Source organism: Sinohyriopsis cumingii, chromosome 4, assembly GCF_028554795.1.
Source record: "Sinohyriopsis cumingii isolate HCF-2022 chromosome 4, ASM2855479v2, whole genome shotgun sequence".
NCBI classification, from domain to species: domain Eukaryota; kingdom Metazoa; phylum Mollusca; class Bivalvia; order Unionida; family Unionidae; genus Sinohyriopsis; species Sinohyriopsis cumingii.
In genome coordinates this window covers 45,532,216-45,557,836 of record NC_142964.1, presented here as the reverse complement: position 1 = coordinate 45,557,836, position 25,621 = coordinate 45,532,216, and the positions used below count along the sequence as shown (strand labels likewise).

General features: G+C 34.2%; 1 protein-coding gene across 2 annotated transcripts in view; it reads right to left on the bottom strand.

Annotated features, from left to right (window-relative positions):
• The window catches only part of LOC149801080 (uncharacterized), a 157,392-nt gene that overhangs the window by 95,770 nt on the left and 36,001 nt on the right, over positions 1–25,621 (bottom strand). For both annotated transcript variants that reach the window (XM_089955114.1, XM_089955115.1), the window contains exon 4: positions 22,152–22,358. In XM_089955114.1, coding sequence (XP_089811240.1) covers positions 22,152–22,358 — 207 coding nt within the window. The remainder of the gene's footprint in view (positions 1–22,151; positions 22,359–25,621) is intronic.

Below are 25,621 nucleotides of genomic sequence, written 5' to 3'. Positions count from 1 at the left end.
TAACTGAAATTTGTTTGCAGAAACCATATTCCCTCCTAGAGTCACATTAACCTTGACCTTTGACCTTCTCAAAATAATCAGGCTTCTCCCATACTCAAGTGCAAGCCATCCACAAAAGATGATTCAGCTCTGTTATGCAGAAATAATGCTATTATTCAAAAACTATTGTGACTGACCTTTAGACTTGACCTTTAGACCTGGAAACTGCTGAGATTTTTCTTACCCTAAACACAAACCACTAACAGAATTTCATAACAGATCAAATTCTTGTATATAAACAAAATTAACTATCGCCAGATATTCGGAGAGATTTTTCAGATGGACATTATGACCAAATATGCTTTGCCTTATGGCAGACATATACAAAGCTGTAACGAGTCATCATTACTTATAATCAATTTTGTAATATTCAATACAACATGATGAGTGCTGTTATTGAAAATCTTACTAAATATTTGCATGCAAACTGGTTACTAAGTACTGCATTATCCAAAAGAACAAAAAACAAATACTCAATAATACTATGTCAATATGATATACAATCATTTGTTCCCATATGGGCCACAATGGATTCCCTGGATATTATACAGGGATTTGTGGTATCACAAGGCTGGCATTAAACTGGGTCTAGAACACGGGAGATATAATCTTCAAAATCTCCTGCAATTTTATCTGAACAAAAACGAAAAACAGCCACAGACTTTGAACCGTTGTGCAATTACACAACACTGTTAGCAATATGTTTACTGAGTTTCAATATAAAACAAAACGTATAATGAATTTTAGACAAAATAGTACCATTAAATGTATTTTTGTGTCGATGGTGAGTGTGAGACTGAGCGTCATTACAGAAAATTTTATTAAATATGTCAATTAAGTACATTAAACCGATCGAGGGCTGATCTCAATGCTTTTCATATTAACAAAACCAAAGTCGTGCAAATTCTATTATATCTTCGATCATTCAGCATGATATTCTGTCAGACTTTTATGACAGAACAATAAAATCTGCATAATAACATCACCTCAGAATAATAAGAACTGTCACATAACAAACATAATAACATCACCTCAGAATAATAACTGTCACATAACAAACATATCATCAATAAATGTCATCATAGTTAAGTGTGAAATAGGATACAATATACCAATCCCTGCCCAAAAAACACAGGCTTATTACATACTTGTGTCACAAATCATGTACCAAAAATTAAATACTTTTAAAAAGTAGAGCAGTGTAAGCTGTACCCTTACAGTCCAAAATGCCTTAAAGACAAACGAATACTACACCAAAATTTTACCAATGATCACAACAATGTCAAGTGAGTTCTTAACCATATTATTGCAAGCCAATTAATGACCACAACTGTTGAATATTGTTGAATTTATACATTTTTCTCTATAGGATATATTTTTGGCCAAAATTGTTTGCACATATGAAATCATGTTTCAAGTCAATAAAACTGACACCACTATTGTTGTGTGTATATTGACATAATTTAAAGATACCAAACTGAAAATAACTCAGAGAATCTTTTCTAGCCCTTTGAAGAAGAGCTAACTACACATACAATTTAAGAATTTGTAGAGTTTTCCTGAAATTTATTATATATATGCTAACTTCCCCCCCCCCCTTCATTCCACAAAATGAAACACTATTTTGGAAAATGCATTTGCTCCACCAAAAATGAATTTTTTCTATGACTTACAAACCAAAGTGCAAATCATTGTCACCTAATAGTAGACTTGCAAATTACAATATATTTCTATTAATGTTTTTGTTTTAACTTATGTAGTATGAATTAACAGTTTAGATTTAAAGAGTGACACATTACTTTTCTGGGTCGGTATATGATTCCCTATACAGGTTTTGTACTAGGCTGAAGCAAAACCTCAAAAGAATGTAAAAACTGAAGTAAGATTACAATAAACAGATCAATTGCCATAAAGATGGTAGCCTACTTAATCTGGCTGACAATGAGGATTAAGGGATACCGAATCTTTCCAACAAGGGTTCGTTTCCTGGCAGTGTATCGTATCTGAAAAATAATCATTGAGAGAAAACTAGGCAAGCTCTAGGGATGTACTCACTAACAGCTGGCAAATACTTCAAATGTGCTAACAAAGAAAATTTTTACTTATAAGAATGGTACAAAACATTCCTAGCTTTAATTAAAATTTATATATTTTTATACACCTTTATACACTTTTCAAAATGGATTACAGCTTTTCAGACAGTTTGGCAATGTATATACTTTTTCTTTATTATTCATATTCAGTGCCTCCTAAGAATGAAAATAAGAAATATATAAATGTGAAAGAGATATCCCTGCCAATATATTGCAATTAATAGGCAAAGTTTAAAGTGGAAAAAGAACCATAACTCTGTCAGATTTTGTCAGAAGAAAAGGATAATCTGACTGGTTTCCTTAATGGGTGCATTTTGATGACATCACCAAATTTGAATATTCCTTGCATATTTAATCATTTGTGCATCGACACTGCATATAAATTACAAATTTAGCCATTCCTTGATGATTTGAAAAAAAAATTCAAAAATCCTTGTTAACACATTAACCCCTGGTGACGAATTAACATGGCAGGAGGTAGTAGCCTACTGCCAAGCTCTGTAGCGTTATGGTCATGCATGACACACTAAAGTGGGTGGTATTATAGAAAGGTAGACAGATGTAGCTCTACAAAGATATCAAATAATCTGGAATTTCTAGTTGCACTACAAAATAAAGAGGGAAAAGCCTCATTTTTTGGACCCGATTTTTTTCTACCCAAAATTTGTTTGATTTTGTGTCTGGATTTTAGACTTTTTGGTCTCAGATCTAAGGCAAACCGGTTTGAACTGCAAACAGACAGATGAACCTTTGCAAAAAGTAGGATAAGATGGGCATTTGGAATAAAGAGTGGTCTCGATACAAAAATAATGGGTCTGTTTAGCACAAAAAAAAGAAAAGAACTCCAACTTTTACCCTTCTGCTCATGCGCGAGCCAAATAGCCAATGAAAAACGATGTTTCTAACACATCTAGGCAGTATGTTATTGAAAGATCATCTGGAATTTGCTGTTTTTGGATGTATTAGAAATAGCTTTCAAAATGTGTTTCCTACTTGAATTTCAGGTGAAAACAACAAAGTTCTACATCAAAATTGGACGAAATATCCATTAAATTTTGCATAAACATTTAAAATCAAATCTGACCAAGGTTTTCTTTAATGTAAAATTTAATTTTGTTCAGAACCATTAAGTCCTTCAAATGGTCTTGAGCGGAAATGAAAATGCAATGAACAGGAAAATAGTAAGTTAAATATGTTTGTAAAAATAGTAAAAACTGACCTTGACCTACATCATTTAATGCAAAGACTCATAATAATAATAATAATAATAATAATAATAATAATAATAATAATATAATATTAATAATAATAATAATGACCTTATTTAAAGAGGGTAACACAATTAGCTAAAAACTAATCTACCTTGAGGCCCTCATACAAAGGAATTTATTTATTTAAGCTGCATCTCTGAAGCCTCTGGATATATTGTGTTTGGAAGAAGGAAATAGAGTGGGCATTTCTAACCTCAACTGGAATACTATTCCAGAGCAGAGTTCCAGAGTATTGGAAACATTCCAATTTGTATTTCAATTCATGATGTTCTTCAAATCAAAAGTGAGCAGAAACCAAATAACAATGCAACAGAAAAGATGTAGTTCTAAGCTAAACTGGAGCTGTAACTCCATTAAATAGTGTCCAAGAATGGTCAGTACTGAACTGGACCTAGATCTTTTTAATTTTAAACTTTTCACCACATCTGGCTTGAACCCATGATGTCTTTCAAAAGTTACTAAGTAGAAATGAGACTTGACGTGACATGATGTAATGTTACAAAACAGAATGACGTGGATGACAATTATACTGTGTTCTCTCCACAGATATGGTGTGTGCATTAAAACAATTCCAGCCTAAATTATCATTAAAGAGTTTCTTCCGCTGTATAATAATCCTTCCTAATCTACTGGTATCTTATAGCTCTATCATTATTGTAAGCAAATTATTTCCCTCAACCAGAAGGCCAGTGCCTGCAAGTTGAACACACATTTTTGTTTAAAATATGTCTGTAAACACCTGTAACCTTGACCTAAGGTCAAAATGATCAGCAAAATTAAGTAATCTTTGCATTATAATGATGCTTTCTACGAAAAGATTATGGAAATATAAGAAAATGAGAAAAATGTAACCAAAACTTGACTCCAACACATAAAGGTCACTGGGAGAAGGTGTGTTTCAGAATGAATTAGCTTTGCTTATAATGATTCATACCAATATGATAGAGAATTCATCAAGCGGTTTTAAAAACATAAGCAACAAAATCCTTATTGCGAATCATCGGGACAATGACTGTGACCCAAGGTCCAAGAGGCAACTGAGTGTATCACCAAATTAACTATTTTGCCAAGGTCAATTACATTCTAAAAGAGGTACTACCATGTAACCAATATGTCATATTTTGATAACATTTAAAGGATTCATAATTGTTGTGTTTATATTGGTTATAATTTAGGCCTTGATCTAGAGTGACTGATCTAAAATATTTAGACAGTATTTTTATATTCCATCCATATTTTTTGGTCTGGTATTATAAGGTGCCTTGTAATTTAGCTACTTGAAGCATTTTCTATACCACATATACCGGCTTAAGGTTGCATCGAAGTGCAAGCTGCATAGATCCAGATAGATCCAGATCTGCTACTGTATAATGTGGCAGCAGATCCGGCTCTATGCAGTTTGCTACGAGTTATCAGTAGAAAAAACATGTACATCTAGGTTGACCAGAACATTATACAATGGCAGATCAGGGTCTAAGCAGTCTGCTATGAGTAATCAGTAGAATAAACACATAGACCTAGCTCCAACTTCACTTTATGCATTGGCAGATCAGGGTCTATGTTGTTTCAAACTGGACTCAATTTTTAAGTGAGCATATACAGAATCTTCTTCCAAAGTTTAATGTTGTCTAAACATTTACAGTCCTTAAAACTACTATTTTGTCAAAATACATAGTCAAATAAATTAAAAAAGTCATGGAGTGGTGACTAATACAGTTAAGAGAGATTTATGAGTGACAGACAGACAACCCCTAAGTCAAGTGGCTATCCCTTTGGTTTCCAGGCTGATACTGAAAATCAATACCTACACCAACAATTCTGAATAAAGCATGTTATTCAAACTTATATCCATACCATATGCATTTAGCTGTATGTCCTTAACTCATGAAACAGAGGACTAAAAACTGCTTTGGAAATTTCATTAACTGTACAAATACCTGGAGAATTACTTCTCACAGACCCAAATCAACCACTGTTATGACCAACACAAACAATATTCTCTTTTAACTGACTTCATATAAACAACATGTTAATTAAAATGCAACATACCGTATATACTTGATTGTAAGTTAGTTTAAGTGTAAAATTCATGGATCCAGATCTGCCATTGCATAAAGCATATGCAGATATGTAGATACAGTATATTTTAGTGTCAAAACGTAAGCACACATTAACAGATATTTTCTGAGACAATGCTGTGTGGAAGCTGGATGTGCAGGTTATTAATCTTTTAAATCTCATAATTAGTAAAACATGATTAGGTATACTGAATCTTCTCCAATAAACCTTTCCTTCCATCCATTATTAGACTAGCTAGAGATACTGTGGAGATATTAATAAAGAATTCTTTTCTTTGTTTTGAGTTTTTCCAAAATATATACAATAAACTAGGCATTTACTTGCAAAAATGAATCACCTTGCAAGGTGAGGAAATATTGGAGTAAAAAACAATATTAAAAGGGTTATAAATGAAAGTTGTTGTTGTTGTTGTTGTAGGGTTTAACGTCATATTTCAGCACATGATAGGCTATGCATGGCGGCTAGTATTAATGGTGGAGGAAAAACGTGGGAAATCTCAGGGAAGAACCACTGGCCCACGAGAAGCTACTGGTGAGCTTTCTCTCATACCCACGTTAGCCGAATTCTAGACTCGAACCCATGCAGACAGAGGTGAGATGGCAGTGATCCGTAACAGAGAGCACTTTAGACCACTCGGCCACTCGGGGCCCCTATTTAGGAAAGTATCTGAGTAATATAAATATAAAAACAATGTCACAGTCATGTTACTTTTGGTAAAATATGAGCTCCTTCATTAAGAGACCATCACATGCCAAGTTTCATGAGTGTAGGTAAAGAACAATTCAAAATACTGAGGATGTAACATATTGAAAGCTGAAAACAAAAGGCACTCAAGCAAGAAAATTAGTCACAATGACCTAGTTTTATACTTAGGATTAGTCACCTTTATATGCAACCACAGGTCAATTTCCATAAGTGTAGTCGAAATAGGGTCCCAGGTATTGGAGATGAAAGAATCAGCTAGAAATTGAAAAGTCACTCTAGCATAATTATATGGTCACACTAACCTAGGAATGGTATAGTTCAGTTACAATCTTTGGGATACATCCACATACCAATTTTATGAGTGTAGGTGAAATCTAGTCCAAGATGTTGAGTGTGTAATGAATGGATAGTGACCAGTGAAAATTAAGTCATACATCTGGCATGCTAAACACAAAGTCACCACAGCTCTCTGTTGTAGTTCTATGAGATGCAGTTTTCATCAGTGTTGCTATGATAAGGTCCAAGATATTAAGGTTGCAACAAACTGAATGTTGAAACAACAAAAGTCAATGATGTGTGAAAACTGGGTCACAATGACCTAATATTGTCATGGTTAATTCTTATTTTATGTGTTTAGGCCCAAATAAACAGTAACAAAAGAAAGAGTGAAAGCAACAAGCTTTGAAAGTTTTAATGAATATTTTATTTCCTTGGAAAAAAAAAACAATGTAAAAATGAAAATGTTAGAACCCGCAGTTTTAAGAATCAAATCCAAAAATAATCCAAGAACAAGCCACAAATTAAATTTTAGAAGTCCTAGTAATGAAATGTTGTAATGAATTCACGTTTAAGCCCTGGTTAAAAATCCAATTTTGGAAAACCCAGAATTGCGAAATAGAGGCTGTTTACATCCAAAGTCAGGTCTTCCCAGTATGACCTTGACAAATTAAGCAATCATTTTATTCTAAGAATAAGATAAAATAGAAGTTCTTTATTTGACTCACTGATTTCTGAATCAAGGTTGGGAACTTAGGTCAGCTTTGGTGTTTACAACAAAACATTCAGGTCAAACTAATTTCTGGAAAATATCAAATTCCTAGTAAACAAAATTACATTACTCTGACATGTAATGAAACTAAAATAAGATTATTTTAGAACTTAAATTAAATCAAATATACATAAAAATAATTTACTTCTATCCACAGAAAATTTTCATGATATAAGGAGAATTGAGACCAAATATATAGGGTGTGTAACAAACAAACAGCTGAAAATATTAAAATCACTAAAGCATGCAAATTAGGACAAAATGACCTAGTTTCAATATGGTTGTGTTACTTTCACCGAAATCTACATGGCAATTTCATAATTGCATGTGAAACACAGTCCAAGATGTTAAGAGTAAAATAAAGGAACAATTACCAATGTCACTCAAACAATGAATCTAAGTCAAAATGACCTAGTTTTGACATGGCTGAAGTACTTCCACTTAATTGTCTTCACATGCAGATTTTCTTACGTGAAGGCGAAACAGGTTGCAGGATATTGGAAGCGTAATGAATGAACAGCTGAAAATACAAGTCACTCAACCATTAAAACTGGGTCAAAAACTGATCTAGTTTGTTATGTACAAGTTAGATGAATCTACATAACCAATATTCATGTGAAAAAAAGTCCCTGATATTTATCATGTAATACATGAATGGCAATCACTCAAGCATGTATACATAGTTTTGGTGTGACTGATTTGCTTTTGTTGAGATATACCAATTGTCATTAGTGTGGGTATACTGAGCCCAAGAAACTGGGGGTGTAATGAAAGAAACAATGAAAATACAAAAGTCACTAAAACATGCAAATTAGGTCACAGTGACCTAGTCTTAGTATGGCTGAGTTAGTGTTCTTAAATTATGTTCACATAACATTAAAAAAACAAAATCAGGTCTAAGATATTGCCAGGAAGTAAAATACTGAGAAGATAACAAATAAACAAGTGAATGAGTAACCAAGCAATGAAACAAATGAAAGGGCGAAGTTTTACATCTCCTAAATTTATTCATGACATAATTATAAAGATAAAGGTATCATTATTGATTAGCTTGAATTTTTCTCTTTTTCCTGCTAAAATTTAATAATGTGCCTTGTGCATGTAACAGCCATTTCAAAGGTTCACAAAAGCAACTGAAGCCTTTTCTTGAACTTGAAATCACAATCATCTTTTTGTACAGAAAATGCAGTCTCAGTGAGGGAGCCTCACTGAAGACCAGAGTTATCACATATAGTTAACCCCCAAATTACATCATCAACATAATAAAATGTTATGCCAAGAGTGGCCAGGTTTATGTTGAATGGTGGGTGCTTGTATGTGCTAGTTTTTTTTATAAACATGTATGGTATATACTTGCTTATATTTCAAGTCAAAGTGCAAACAAAAACGACCCTGATGTACCAAACCGTAATGAGCCTACTGATCAGTGTTATGATATTTGTTCTACTGATTACTCTTAACAAACTGTATATAACCAGTTATGCTGGTGCATTATGTGACAGCAGATCTGGGTAAGTGCAGTTTGCAGTTGGGCTTGTCACATAAGCCAGTAATGTTACGTGACCCATTTTACTCTGAAATCCAATTAACATTTATATTATATTGGTAGAATATAGAGGTACTTCAACTAATTATTTTTCCCCCCATATGGATGGTTTTAGGCACTTTATTTCATGTTTTAGAGACATGTCATTGTTTTCTAGCATAATCTCTTTTCCAACACTTTCCAGAGCTCCATTGGTAGAGTGTCAAACTAATGTAATACAATGGTTGTGGGTTCAATACCCATCCAAGTCACCCTAATTTGGTGTGTCCTTGGGACAGTGACTAAGTCCCCATTTCTTCAGCATGATATATACAATAATGTGTTAAAAGTGACATTAAACTCACACAGAAAAATTCAACACATATCCTTATTTGTTGCCAGTGTTCACTATTATCACAAGCAGCTATGTGGGTCCAAATAATAAAGCCCCACTTGAAGTTATTTAACTATAGACAGAACATGAAATGTGACACTTAAAAAATCAATACTGTCTATTTACTCTCATATCAACCATGATAAGAACCACTTAAGACAATACATAGTTCTGAAGAGCCATGATTCAAGTGAATTGCACAAGCGTGTGCATACTGCGATATCACATATGTGAAGAAATATGTTTGCTAACAATCAATTTGATTCAACAAAGAGTTGATCAATCTCTAAGATACCATAATTGTTGTGTAAAGTCTTTGTACTGTCTGCATGATATCACTGACGAAGCTGCATTATTTTTATGTTTTGCATGTCCATACCCATGAGTTTGATCTATCCAAGAATACCATGAATAGGACTGTAATGGTCATTCATCTTCATTTGGTGTTTTAAATTTATCAATATTATTTTGCATTCAAGTAAATAAAACTTCTAGGACTGGCAACGAATTGCATTACATTGTTTAAAAATACTCTGGCAAAATCTTGGTGCTGAAATTTCTATCCTTTGCATCTAACAGTTCAACATTTTGTGCAGTTTTTTACCTTTAGTCAATCAAGTTTATGTGAACCAAGGGTTGATTTTTGACTTATTCTGTGGGTTGTATTAAGGCACAAGGGAAAGAAAACTCATCATGAACACATGGACATGAACTCGCTACTGCCAAAATTTGAGAATTTGTTTTTTTAAACAACACCAATTACAGTACCAAATAGGTCACCGAGACACTTAATTATGTGAGAAATTGTGTACAAATTGCACTGTTAATATAGACACTGGTAATACACAATCACTTGTTTACTGATTAGTAAAAATTTAAAAAGAATTTGCAAATGTGAGGAAGACAATTTTACATGTTTTTAAAATGTGATGTTATTTTTTGTATGCATATACATTGTTGGACCTCTATTCAGGTAAATAAGTTTTGTGAACCAGCTAACCTCATATTGACCAGTGTGTTAATGGTTCATAAAACCTCATATTCACCTCAACAAAGGTCTACTTTTGTTTTATTACTGACTTAGTGCTAAAAAGCTAGAAATAATCTTGCTTCAGAATAGTAAAAATGTAATTTCAGCAATACACCACATTAAACAGGTGATGTTATGAAAAGTCTATGATGACAGAGCAATTTGATGAATTATTGCAATCACGCCACATTTGGTTATCTAAGGAAAATTCAGTTGATACAGGATCATAAAAAGAGAGCGAAAAATAAAATTCAAGAGAGGAAGAGAGATCAACAAAAATATAATCAAACAGGTTATAAAGTTATAAATTCCAAGCATGATCAAACCTGTGCCTAGCATATGGCACCTTATTATCACCTATAGTCTTCATGCACTATATCCTTAGCCACTCAGTCCTGTGCTCAATCCCATTTATATTATATATCTTATCTGAACCAAAATATGTGATCAGTCTGCAAGTGAAAGAAGGTCAGGTGACCAGATTAGTGTGTGTGGGTGTGTGCAATATTTCAGTCATATTGCTATGATGTCTGCAGTGTGGCAGTTTATAGTAATGTCTAGTACTGGGTATCATGCTGCAGACTGCGCATCATAATGCAGACATGTAGCATCATGTCCCACCCAGTCACATTATTCTGACATCAGGCTGAACAGTCCTAACACTAACTTCTTAATGCTAAGCACCAAGCGAGGCTGCTGCTAGTACCATTTTTATAAGTCTTTGCTATGATTCGGCTGGAGTTCGAACCTGTGACCTCCTGCATCCATGGCAGATGAATTAACCACTTAGGCCATGTAGACCAGATTAGGAAAGTTTCACTATGCACATATTGGAAATAAAAATATTTTAGAAGTAATTTGCAATATTTAAAAATCAAAATCCCTTATTTTGATTCTATATTAAATTTAGTCCCAGAGGACCTTTAAAAGATCCCTTAGGGTCTACACCATGGCATTCAAAAGCTCTGGTAGTGTCATTTAGCTCCATACCTAATCGTTAGTAGCAAAGAGAACTGTATGACTCCCAGTGCATTAAGTATGATTCAATGTTTGTTAGAACTTAATATGTATGTAGGTGGGTATGAAAGTCAAATCAAGGGTTCATAACAATATGTCTTTCATCAAATCTGCAATAAATTCTAATGTTAATGCCAGTGGGAATCACACAAAATTCAACACGTCTGAACACCCCAATGGATTAAATGATGACAGATCAATACAATTTAGCTAAAGGCTTTCCTTTCGTTGGGTGTTTTGATGTACTAGGTGTTACAGTATTTATGTGTACTGAAGTCCGTTTCTTTTATGCAAAATACAGTTGAGAAATTATGTAAAGAACTCTCTCTCTTTTAAAATACAGTCAAGAAAATATTAACTAAATAGGTCTAATAGTACATCGATTTTGTATTTTACATATGTGTCCTCTATAAATGTTTAGCATAGTTCAACTTTCACTGTAGAATATTAAATAGCTCAAGTTCCATCTATGTTGACTCAATTATGTAATTACAAGCATTCACAAAAGCAACAACTGAAATACTCCTGAAAATGATTTCTTCTCCACTCAAGATACAGTAAAGATTTGTCAATATGCATATCAGTCTATTAAGAATTATGGCATCAGGTCCTTTTGAAAATGGTTTTAAGTAAATAATACAAAATATTCCTATTGAATTTCTGCAAAATATAAATGCCAGATTGAGCATACCAATGACCCAAATGCTAATTACTGTACCAGTGAGCTAATTTTACATGAAAAAATTCAATATATTGTAAGTACTGACAATCATAAATCAGTTGAGTATACAAGATTGCTGTGTCAGATCAACTGTGTGGTCAAAACATGAAAAGTACTGACTATCATCATTTAAAATAATACTAATGTATATGTAAAAAATATGACATTAAGTGCCTATGTAAATAATGATTATGCAGCTTTGCATTGGGAAAGAAAGGTGTCAATTTTGGTGTCTAGAGTAGTCAAAAAATGTTAATAGGAGGAAAAATTTACTGAATCAAGTTGATGATCAATTAAATGACAAATAATGTACAAGTCATGTTTTAGCATTCACTGAGACAAAGTTACCATGGCAGCATGATGATTTTATCTGATCACTATCATCATTATAGCAGATCACAAAGATGATTATATCACATCAGCATGATCATTTTATCTGATCACTATCATCATTATAGCAGATCACAAAGATATGATTATATCACAACAGCATGATGATTTTATCTGATCACTATCATCATTACAGTAGATCACAAAGATGAATATATCACATCAGCATGACGATCAGATCACCATGATGATGATGATGATATATCACCATGATAATCACCATAATGATTACCATAATTATATATCACCATGATAATCACCATAATGATTACCATAATTATATATCACCATGATGATCACCATAATGATTACCATAATTATATATCACCATTATACTATATCAATCACCATGATGATGATATCAGATCACCATTATACTATATCAATCACCATGATGATGATATCAGATCACCATTATACTATATCAATCACCATGATGATAATATCAGATCACCATTATACTATATCAATCACCATGATGATGATATCAGATCACCATTATACTATATCAATCACCATGATGATGATACCAGATCACCATTATACTATATCAATCACCATGATGATGATATCAGATCACCATTATACTATATCAATCACCATGATGATGATATCAGATCACCATTATAATTATAACATATCAACATGATGTTTATATTAGATTGCAGTAAAATGATATTGAATCTGTCTCAAAATAACCCTAATGAGTGTTAAATCATTTTTGGTTGGTTGTATATACCATCCTACCTTATCTAGCTCTTTTTGGAATGATAATATTCAATTTAAAATGAAAAATGTCCAAGCTCAAAAGAGAAATGTACATCCTATGTGAAATTATTAGAAACTCATTAGATACTCAAGTAAAAAGAAACTGGATCAGTTTTATTGAATCTTTTGACATAAACAAGTTGCTAATGAGCTACCTGGTTCACAGTCAACCTTAAAACAATGATTGATCAAATTTATTCATATACCAATACCTTAGTAAATGTCTAATGTACAGTAGTGTTTAGTGACCATTTTCCTACATTAATTCCCTATTAATTACAAGAAAGGCAAACATCTCAATATATCATATATACTCACTGGTAACTTCCAAATACAAACTGTACAGACCCAGATCTGTACAGTTTAATAATGTGCCAGCTTATCTGGATCTATGCAGGTTGCTAAGAGTTATCGACATAAGAAAAAATACCACATACCCTGATCTGTCAGTTCATTATGTTATGGCAGATCAGGGTCTATATTGTATGTAGCTGGACACAACTTATAAGCTTGTATATGTGGTAGCATAGCATCATGATCTTTCAAAAGCATTTTCCTGGTGATCTAAATATGCAGTATTATTCATTTATTTGATGGCTTTAGTGAAGCCCTTACAACCTGGACTGGGCCCTGAGTGGCCGAGTGGTCTAAAGCGCTCTCCGTTACGGATCACTGCCATCTTACCTCTGTCTGTGTAGGTTCGAGTCTCAGATTTGGCCAATGTGGGTATGTGAGAAAGCTTGCTAGTAACTTCTCGAGGGTCAGTAGTTCTTTCCTGGGATTTTCCGAGTTCTTCCTCCACCATTAATACTGGCCACCATGTATAGCCTATCATGTGCTGAAAAATGGCATTAAACCCTACAACAACAACAACAACAACAACAACCTGGACTGTGACCTTTTTATGGATGTTTTCTTAAAGCATGTACCCCTTAAAATGCTGTGGGGAAAATTAAATACAGTACACAGCCTAAACGGCTTGGTCACAAGTGTTACTGAATGTGATGAAAATAAGAGATATTTTAAAGGCAGTAGGAGTACTAAATATAAATCTTACAGGAACATGGTTACAATAAGAGTTTAGTGATCTCCTCTGTAAGCACTAGCTTGACATGGTTGACCCTGGTGATTACTGATCAGTGGATCTTAATGACCTGGACCTTTGGTTAACATATTTGGTCTTGACCTACCGTATATACTTGCGTATAAGCCAAAAAATGTAGGAAAAAAATAAGGCCTGGAAGAAGGGGGTTTGGCTTATCTGCAGGCCAAGGTCCAAGTCTGAACTTTTTAACACTTTTTTCCCTCGATTTCCAGTATTTATTGTTTCTGTTGATCGCCGAAGATGAGATCACATGCCTAATGATGCCACATGGCTCATAAGATCTGTGCTGTCGTGAAGTGAAATAAATATTTTTTTTCTAACTTATATGGTAGGATAATGAATGAAAAACATGTTTTAACGTACTTGACGTCTATTTGATAGATGTCCATCCACCAGAAAATGCAGCCATATGTGTTATTTGAGCCACGGTGGTACTTGTATTTTCCAAAAGAACCGCCCTATTAGTAATCTCCAGTCAAGTATTTAACCCTCAGCTAATCAGTAATCATTAAACTCTACGGTATCGTACAAATGCAAGCTAGCTTATTTCAGTGTAAATATGAAAAGAATCTACGTAAAAAAATAAAAGAATTACAATACTGAAGGTATATACAACAAACATTTTGATCGAGAGTAGAAACACATGCATGATAGTCTTAAAGGAACAATAGCGAGAGGCTCCATAGGGGTTTGTTGCGCGCATGCTTAGGAGGGGTAAATGACAGGACAATATACGAGTCAGCGTGAATAATTGTAAAACAATATAATTTGTGGGATTTCTTTGACAGGTGTTTTAGAAGTAATCGGCAGCCACAGTTTATATACTACTGTTGTTTAGTTGTTTGTAAAGCAAAGTGGTTTGTTAGCGGTAGAGTGTTGTACAATAGCTACCATATGCTTAATCTGTTGTAAATGCCTCGGGGATAATAGGTTGGTTTTGTTGCATAATGCCAATGACTTTACTAATACATGCCGACTCTCAGATGTATTGTTTAATGAGATATGGTAGTGGACATGGTTTCTGTTCAAAGTTATAAACTGTCACAATACTTGAATAATGTCCACGCTGAAACCAATCATATTTTGATCAATTGAATCACACTACCAGTAGTTTAAAAAAAACACACAAATAAACAACAATGATAAATAATTATCAAATACAAATTGATAACCAACCACACATGGAAATAATTACAAAATGACAAAAGGCAGGAATTTAATGAGGCCAGACATTGATTTGGTCACCAAGTGGGTAAAAGAAGCGTGTGACTCAATTCCATCGGAAATGATTGCAAAATCATTCAGGAAGTGCTGTATTAGCAATGCCATGGATGGAACAGAGGATGATGCTATATTTCAATCTGACAATCATGAGGAGAGCGAGAAGGAGAACGACACACTATCAGATGACCATGATGACAATGACGATGTATATGATGAAAGCACGCCCGTAAGAGAAGCCGAGTTTCATGAACTGTTTGGCGAGTCTGGTACAGAGCCAGATTTTGAAGGATTCTAAAAGTGATAGAACTTTTATAATTCATGATTTTAGAATGAGGATTAATTAAATTTCCATTAAGACTTACCACTTTAGAATTGTTTTTATTTCAACATATAAGTTAGCTTTCTTACTTTCATTTTATTTAATAATGTGATTTGCCTAAATAAACGTATTCAGAACTCACTTTGTGCATCTTGTGATGTACCGGTAGTCTAGAAATTATGGGTCGGCTTGTATGCGGGTCATGCACTTTATAACAGTTTTACCAATTCAGTTTGCGGGGGTCGGCTTATACACGAACTGGCTTATACGCGAGTATATACGGTAAACTTACTGTGCAGAAACCATTTTTCTTTCTTATTAGACTTACGTTGGCCATGACCTGTGACTTAACTTTCTACTCCAAAATCTAAAGCTATATCTTTCACCCTATGAGCAAGCCATCCAATTGCTCGGACAAGAAACTTACTCAAGAACAAAACATCATTATGCAAAATCTATCTTTCACTGGGATGATCCTGACCTTTGGCATTTTGACCCCAAAGTAATGAAACCTCTTCCAAACCTTAAGTACATTTTCTCTGCAAAATGTGTTTCTATTTTTCATTCACTGTGACCTTTGACCTTATGATATAAAAATAAATGGGATGATTTCTTATCCAATCTATAAGCCATACACAAACTTTGGTGAACTTACATGGTGGGGCATTTTGTGCATAAACTTTTCTTCCTTACCCCAAATGCAAGCACTATTTGATCTAAGAATGTGATGAAAAACTAATTTTACTGTGTGGCCAGTCTTCTTCTTTTAGTCATTGTGACTTGGACTTTTGTCTTTTTGATCCTGAAGTCAATTCACTTTTCCTTAACCCATGCACAAACCGTCCACATAGTTTGGCTCAGGTATGTAATGTAGAACTAATATTATTGTGCAGAAATGATTCTCTTTCTTTCAGTCTTAATGGGCTTGACCTTTAACCTTTTGACCACAAAATGATATGCTTCTTCTTGTACCAAGTGTAAGCCATTCACAAAGATTGGCAGGTACATATTTTGGAAACATCAAGTTATTGTGCAGAAACAATACTGGTAACATGCAAACAGACTGATGGCTGAGTGTCACATAATGTGCTCTGCCTTATGGTGGGAGTAAAAAAAGTTACATTTATTTCTTGTTGCCTTGTCCAGAGTTGTCCGAGGAAAGACTTAAAAAGTCAATCATAATTTCAATAATAGGGACACTTATGAATGACACTTATGAATACTTTTAACACAAATCAAGAAGACAATATCAATATATTTACTTATCAGACGTTTTAAGACTGATCACTAAGTGGTCAAAGCCCACAAGGAACAGGGCTCATGGGGTAGCCTAGGAGAGAGGTTTGGGAAGTAAGTATTTTTACATCAACTCATGTTGTTTCTCAAATGAAAGGTTGCCATTAAAATTATATTGATTTTCAATGTTGATTTAAATTAGGCCCACTATTGGAACAGTGCAGCAAAGGCATGTGGATTTGTCATTGTTTGCCATCAAAGATGTTCCTGCTTATAGACTGAAAATTTAACCTGAAATTATATTTTTAAAATAATCAATATGAACACTGTTTATTTCTAATTAAAAATAAAAGCTAATGAATTTTATTGATTAAATTTTGTCTGAACGCACAAATCACGAGTTAAAATTCTTCATTTCAATTTTCATCTGAATTCAGGTAATATGCTTCATCAGGAGAATCCTAAATAAATCTTCTGTAATTTTCAAAGATAGTACTCAAGCATACACCTGTGTTTACTTTCAATGCCTTGGCTGGTGCAGGTGGGATATGTATCATCAATACAGGTAAAAATCCCCTCTATCAAAAGGACAGATAACAATCCATGCTTGTAGATAATCCATACCACAAACAATACTGACATACTATTCTTATGCACTTTCATATTTCATTATCATTCCTAGTCTTATTAACCTGGTAACACTAATTAACCAACAGTTCATGTTCTAGCAAATACTGGCATTGGAATCAATAACTAATTGTAAGCAAATGTTCCATGACAACTGGTGTCTCACTCACCTGTAGCGGAAATCTTGTCAGTATAATCTAACACATATAATCTAACACAAAAATTAAACACTGTTAAATATCATGCTAAAGAAGGCAAAACAGTAAAACATGAACTTCTTGCATATCAGCATAGACAGGACATGAACTTCTTTCATATCAGCATAAACAGGACATGAACTTCTTTCATATCAGCATAAACAGAACATGAACTTCTTTCATATCAGCATAGATAGGCATGACAGATAATTCTTGCATATCAGCACAGATGGGCAATACATGAATTTTTTGCAACAGACAAGCAGGACATGAATGTTTTGCATATCAGCAAAGACAAGACATGAACTTTTTGCATATCAGCATAGACAGGACATGAACTTCTTTCATATCAGCATATCCAGGCAAGACATAAACTTTTTGCAATAGACAAGCAGGAAATGAAATTTTCGCATATCGCCACAAACAAGGCATTAACTTCTTACATATCAGCATAGCCATACAAGACATGAACTTACTGCATATCTGAAAACACAGGCAAGACATAAACATTCTGTGTGTCAGCATAGACAGATAAGACATGAACTTCTTGCATATCGGCATAGACACGTAACTGTAGACTTTTCACCACTTCCAACTACCTTCTCTACAGTCGATCTTCCGGACATGTTTGCAAATTTTTTCCGTGACAAAGTACAAACCATTAGAGATAAGCTTGACACCACAACTTCAATTGACTCGTCGTCACCATACAGTTGCGATACAGAATTTGAGCAGCAACCATTAGCAGCATTTGAACCTGTCTCTATGGATTTCATACGTACAATCGTGATGAAGAGTGCACCAAAGTCATGTGAACTTGATCCAATTCCAACATCACTGCTGCTTGAGTGCTTAGATCCAGTATTGCCTTCACTAACTGATGTTATTAATACCTCTCTCTCATCTGGGGAATTCCCATCATTTTTCAAAACTGCCACTGTAAAGCCTCTGCTGAAGAAGCCAACACTAGACCATAATGATTTAAAGAACTACCGCCCAGTTTCTAATCTCGCATTCATTTCAAAAATCTTAGAAAAGGTTGTTCTATCCAGCTTGTATCTCATCTAAATTCAAACAGTCTTTTTAGCAATGTACAATCTGCATATCGCCCTTGCCACAGTACTGAAACTACTCTTTTAAAAGTAGTTAATGACATTCTCTCTGCACTGGATAGCAGAAAGATTACAGTCCTCACCCTCCTTGATTTGTCTGCAGCATTTGACACAATAGACCATGATATATTACTTCGCCATCTCCAGCATGTATTTGGCATTCATGATGCAGCCTTACTGTGGTTCAAGTCCTACTTGGTCAACAGGACACAAATTGTATCTGCAAATGGAATGCACTCCAATCCAGTTGATCTATGTTGTGGTGTTCCACAGGGGTCTGTTCTTGGACCTGTTCTCTTCATTCTGTACACTCAGTCACTCTCAAGTGTCATAGATCATCATCCAGTGTCTCATCAATTGTACACTGATGACACGCAAACATACAAATCTAGCCACCCAGCTGAAGTTGATGCTACCATCCAAGGTGTAGAGAGGTGCATTTCTGATGTGAAATCATGGATGACTTGTAACAAGCTGCAGATGAATGATGATAAAACTGAGGCCATTCTGATCACAACACAAAAACTTTCTCATTCACATCCTTTACCTAAAACAATAAATATCAGCAACGCCATTAAATTCATACAATCAGTACGAAACCTAGGTGTTACTCTGGACAGTACTCTCACATTGCACCATCATGTCATGAACATATGCAAAGCTGTAGATCTTGAGCTGAGACGCATCAGCTCCATTTGCAAATATCTTTCAGTTGATGCCACTAAAACACTTGTGTGATCATTAGTACTTTTAAGGCGAGACTATTGTAACTCAATTCTGTCTGGTTCATCTCAATATCTACTCCAGAAACTTCAAAAAGTTCAAAACACAGCTGCTTGGATCATACTTAGAGTACCATGATCAGAGCACACCTCCCTGCTGCTCTGTACCCCATACTGGCTATCCATTCGATCCAGAATCAAACACAAAATTTGTTCTCTGTGCTACGTTTCACTGTCGGACTCTAGTCCAACATATCCAGAATCAAACACAAAATTTGTTCTCTGTGCTACGTTTCACTGTCGGAATCTAGTCCAACATACCTATCTGACCTCACCCATGTGTACACACCAGCAAGATACTTATGCTCCTCTTCTGACAATCGTATACTCATTATTCCAAGTATGAAAACAAAGTCATATGGACAGCGTTCTTTTGAATACCAGGGCCCAGCAACGTGGAATGAATTGCCCACTGAACTTAGACACAAAGACACAGTGATCACATTCAAGAGGGCTCTCAAAACTCACTTATTTCGACAGCAAGAAAAAACTTAAAGACCTAATAATGTTTCCTACCTGAAATATTCTCAGCATGTTTTTTATTTTATTTTTTTAATGTTTTTCTAATCTCATGTTGTTTGTTTTTGTAATAATATTATGTTTCTTATCTTATAGGTGTTGTCTAAAGTTGTAAAGCGCTTAGAACTTCTAAAGATTAGGCGCTATACAAAGTCCTCATCATTATTATTGTTAGACTTCTAGCAGTAGTCCTCTAAACTTTCATTTTTTAATACCATAACTGATGCTGAAAATAAGTGACTTCACAAACTGAAACAGAAACCTTTAACATTGTTTTCAACAGGTAAATATACCTTCTGCTTTAGAAGATAAGACAAGCATGACATGCACTGCTAACCATCTGCTTATAAACTTTAGATCTATGTAATATAATACAAGATACCAAAATTTCTGTTGACTGCAGAAAACAAATAAGATGTGTGTCTTTCACATACTTTAGGACAAAACTTTTATGCTGTTTACAATGATGAACCAAGCTTTTAACTCAATTAGGCAGGTACGACAAACAAGACAGGATCACAATGTACAATATTTAGACCCATACATATTTTTTAATCATTTTCTTGCTTTGTGTCAATTAGTTTGGAAACATATCTAAAAATTAATCTTGATAGGTAGCAGAGCAGATTTCAGAAACATGAAAGAAAATGTTTTCTAAGTCCCATTTCCTTTCCATGAAAAAAATACCATGGACATTTTAATGTATCTTTCTGAAGCACCCCAAATGCTTTTTTCAGAAATTTCAAGGAAGTTGACAATTTATTGAGCAAGCACTATAGTGTATCACACATACTAGAATCAATTTACCAATGGAACCCTTTTGGAAACATTTAACCTCTTCTGTCTGGATAGAGCAATAATGAATTATGAAAGGATTAGCAAGGATTAGATGTACATGTACCATTGTACCTAGACATTACACATTATACAAATTTACAAAACATGCAACATTCCAACTGAAAAATTTAATTCATAACAAAAGCAGAAGAATCTGATACCTGTACAATCTTCCAGAGATGAACCATAATGACCCATATTTTCAAGCCTGATCCATGTCTCCATATAATATCCACAACATGATCTCAAGTATACCAGTACAATCTTTTCCAGAGTTTAAGGACCCAACTTTTTAAGCCTGATCCATGCCTTGATATAATACCCACAACATGATCTCACCTATACCTGTACGATTTTCCAGAGTCAACCTTAAGGACCCATATTTTCAACCTGATCCACATTTCTATCCAATACCCACAAGATGATCTGAAAGTAATCTTATACCTGTACAATTTTCCAGAGGTGAACCTTAAGGACCCATATTTTCAGGCCAGATCTAACATGATCTCATTGTAAACTTTTCACTTTTCAGCCCACTGAAATTGTGTTCAACTTAATACTCATTAATATTAACTTCATATTAGACTGGTTTGTCACTTTTTGACCATATATCGGTGAAGGATATTGGATGGCTAGTGCGATAAACACTGAGTGAAACCAGTCAAACAATCCCTTGAGTAAGTCAATTTCTGCATCATTTTCATTGCAGAAGATTTTTTAGGGTCCACTTTAGAACCACAACACTGCTGCTGCACCACAATTTTAAGCATAATGTAGTTAAAAGATATTGAATGGCTTCTGAGATGATCACTGATGGAAATCAGTCAATCGACTCTGGAGTAGTACAATTTCTACATGACATCTTCATTGAAAATCAGATCTCTTAGGGTCCACTTTTTAAGCACAACAACTTAAAATCCAGCTAAATAACTACTCTTGAGTGTGTAGCCCACATCCTGGTATATCTTGAGTATGCAGCCCATATCCTAGTATATCTTGAGTGTGCAGCCCATATCCTGGTATATCTTGAGTGTGCAGCCCATATCCTGGTATATATTGAGTGTGCAGCCCATATCCTGGTACATCTAAATAAAACTCGACTTAACAACTTACCCTGGAGATTGTGCTCTTGAAGAAGCTCTGGATACAGGACGTGTAAACTGGTCGGACAAGCGGCTGTGACTGCGTTCACCAAGAATGCCCGCTTCCTGTGAAAAGGAGGGTGGACTATTTGCATCTAGACCGTGAAGCAGGGCCTGAAGCTCCTGGGATACCCTGCTTTTTGGCAAATAGGTGTCACCACTGACTACGTATCGGGCACTGAAAAGAACATAAGAATGCAGTTAGTGGTGTGAGCGCTCTTGTTTACTGGGTCATGAAAAAATCCAACAAAGAAAATCTTTGGATTTTAGCATTCTGTATTTAAATGTGGAAATTAATTGGATTTCATAAATCACCAGAGCCAAACATGCTCCTATCAGAGGTATAGATAACATAATATATGCATAATACCAGTAAGTTCTTGTTTCCTCTGACTTGTAAGGCACAGTCAAATCATTAGAAACATAATTATATTTTGTAGTTTAATTTTTATCATAAAGAAATTTCACCTTATTAAAAACATGTTAATTTTCATATGTAATTTGTTTTCATTTTGCCAATAATTACTTGTACATCTGCAAAAATAATTAAATGTGTATGAAAAAATGCATAGAACACAATGATTTGACTGAATGAAATATAGGAGAAAAATTCATGATATAAGGTTTCCGAGTTATCTTTAAGTAGGTTACAGTTACCTGTTTTAGACTCTATGATCTGAGGATTTTTATTGAAGATACAGTAGATAACATTCTTAGGCAAATGATGAAATGATCACAAACTGAAAATGTTGCATTTCATTCTGAAAATACTTTGCTTATGTTGGATAAAATAACTCCCTCATTATAATGATATCTTTGTAAGCCAGAGAGTATACTGCCTGACGGTGAGATCACCTTATAATGAAGTACATGATGCAGTACTCTGTCATTATAATGATGACCATGGGAACCATACAGTATACTGCCTTAGAGTGAGATCACCTTGTAATGAAAGACATAATACAATGTTCCCTCATTATAATAAGGTCCATGAGAACCATACAGTATACTGCCTTACAGTGAGATCACCTTATAATGAAGTTCATGGTACAGTACTCCATCATTATAATACTGTGATCAGTAGTCATACAGTATACTGCCTTATAGTGAGATCATCTTATAATGAAGTTCATGGTACAGTACTCCATCATTATAATGCTGTCTATGTGAGCCAGAGAGTATACTGCCTTTTAGCAAGATCACCTTATAATGAATGACATGATGCAGTTCTCCCTCATTATAATACTGTTATTGGTAGCCATACAGTATACTGTCTTATTGCATGAGTACCTTAAAATGAACCACATGATACAGTGATCCCTCATTATATTGCTGTTCACGGAAGCCATAGAGTATAATGCCTTATAGTGAGACCACATTGTAATGAAGAACATGAGACATAAACATTTTAATACCACTTAATGACATGGTACCCAGTACCATAACTGCCTTATAAACGGAACTGTTTTATAATCATGGGCTTTATAGTGAGGGAGCGATGTACTCATGCAAGTTTAGGTCCCCAAGACCAATACATATGATGCAGTATTAAAACGAAACTGGTCATGTTCATAAAAAATCAAATGTCATATTTAATATCATGCAGAAACTAGAATTAGATGAAGAGTTAAAAATCATTGATTATCATAACAATTAGACATACTTGGCACTATTAATGACAACAGTGTCAACCAATGTCATTTGCCATATTGTCATATGCAACATTTTTGTTTACCTAAATACATGTTGCAAGCAGGTTACAGAGACACTCATGGAAAAATATAAACTCAGTAGTCAAAACTAATCAAGTATGCCAAACATTCATTTGGATCTCAATGACAATTTTTTTTTCAATTAATAATATAGTCACTACTCTCACCATTCATTTCATGTTGAACATACACTCTGTATGACATACAATACAATAACTGCTACAGAGAAATCTTGTCTTTGTCGTCTGCTTTTGTACAAACTTGATAGGATTCTATATATAAAGCAAACCTGGTCGAACAAAAGTAAATAGACTTTTGTACACTTGAAACACTTTTAGTGCTGAAGATTATAAAATTGTGACTTAAGTCAGTATGCTATCTTGATGTATTTTTTGGTCTCTGATTTAAGAGAAATGGAAAGTACAACTAAATGTGTGTGGTAACCAAAGGACTTTTTGTGATTATGTTTTATTGTTTGAAACTTTCAGTCTAATGCATGACAAATCACACAAATCTGTGCATCTGCATCTGCAAATTTGCAAAGGTGGACATTTGCACCATTCCTCAATCATGCTGCATAGATCACTTGCAATCTCACACAATTATATATACATGTATATATATAGTCTGGTATATATGCAACTGAATTACCATAATTGGCATTGCAAATCACCTACCATTTTTAATGAGGAATAATTATTTGAAAAGAGAGTACAGTATAACATCCATGGACAGTGCTAATATATGTATACTGTCAAACAAACTGACCCAATAACAAAAAATTTGTTTTATAGTATATATATATATATATATATATATATATATATATATATATATATATATATATATATATATATATATATCTTTGTTGTGAACTGGAGCTTATTTGACTTTTTGTTTTACTTCATTTCAAATATCTTTTTTGTTAAGATGATATGGCATTGTCTTTTCAGTGAAATAAACAATGTTGAGGAGAGAGGAAGTGTGCCAATTATGATTGGACTGGAGATCAATAACCTAAATGGCAACTCTGTTGGGCCCATGGCAAATTACCTCTTTTACAAAGTTTCATGCAAGGGAAAATGCCCTAGGGAATTAATGCATGTTTATAGCCCTACCACAAAGGTGGGTCTTGTCTTAATTAGTAGGAACTATTAATGGTACATGTACTATAAACATTGAGACATCATGCCTGCAAACTGTGATAAAAAACATCAATAAATTCTCTTCTAAATTACAAGAGTGATAAAATATCCAAGAAGCAGTGGATCAAACATGTTACTGATAAAATCATCATCAGCCTGCATCCACATCTGTTAAGAAGCTTTCACAGTGACATCTCAGAATTACTTTCACATCACTTAAATAGACCTTTAAGTACCATGCATAAGAAAATTGCACCCTGGCAATAAATGAGGTTCTGAAAACAAGGTACTCTATAAATTAACTCAGCTTTTCATGTTGCTTTCATCTTGCATAGTTCAAGAGCCTTTACCACCTAAACACAAGAAGCCAAAAAGACTACCATTGTAAATAGGCTTATGGTCTGGATTCCAACTTTATTCAAACATTATCTGAGAATGTCAGAAGCATTAATTCTGAACAAGTGCTTGCATATTTGCAATTCAGTAAACATAGCTACAGTGACCAACTCTCACAGATTGCTATTATTATCACATAAATGAATGATGGCTATTGGAATAATTATAACTGTATATTACTTATTGTC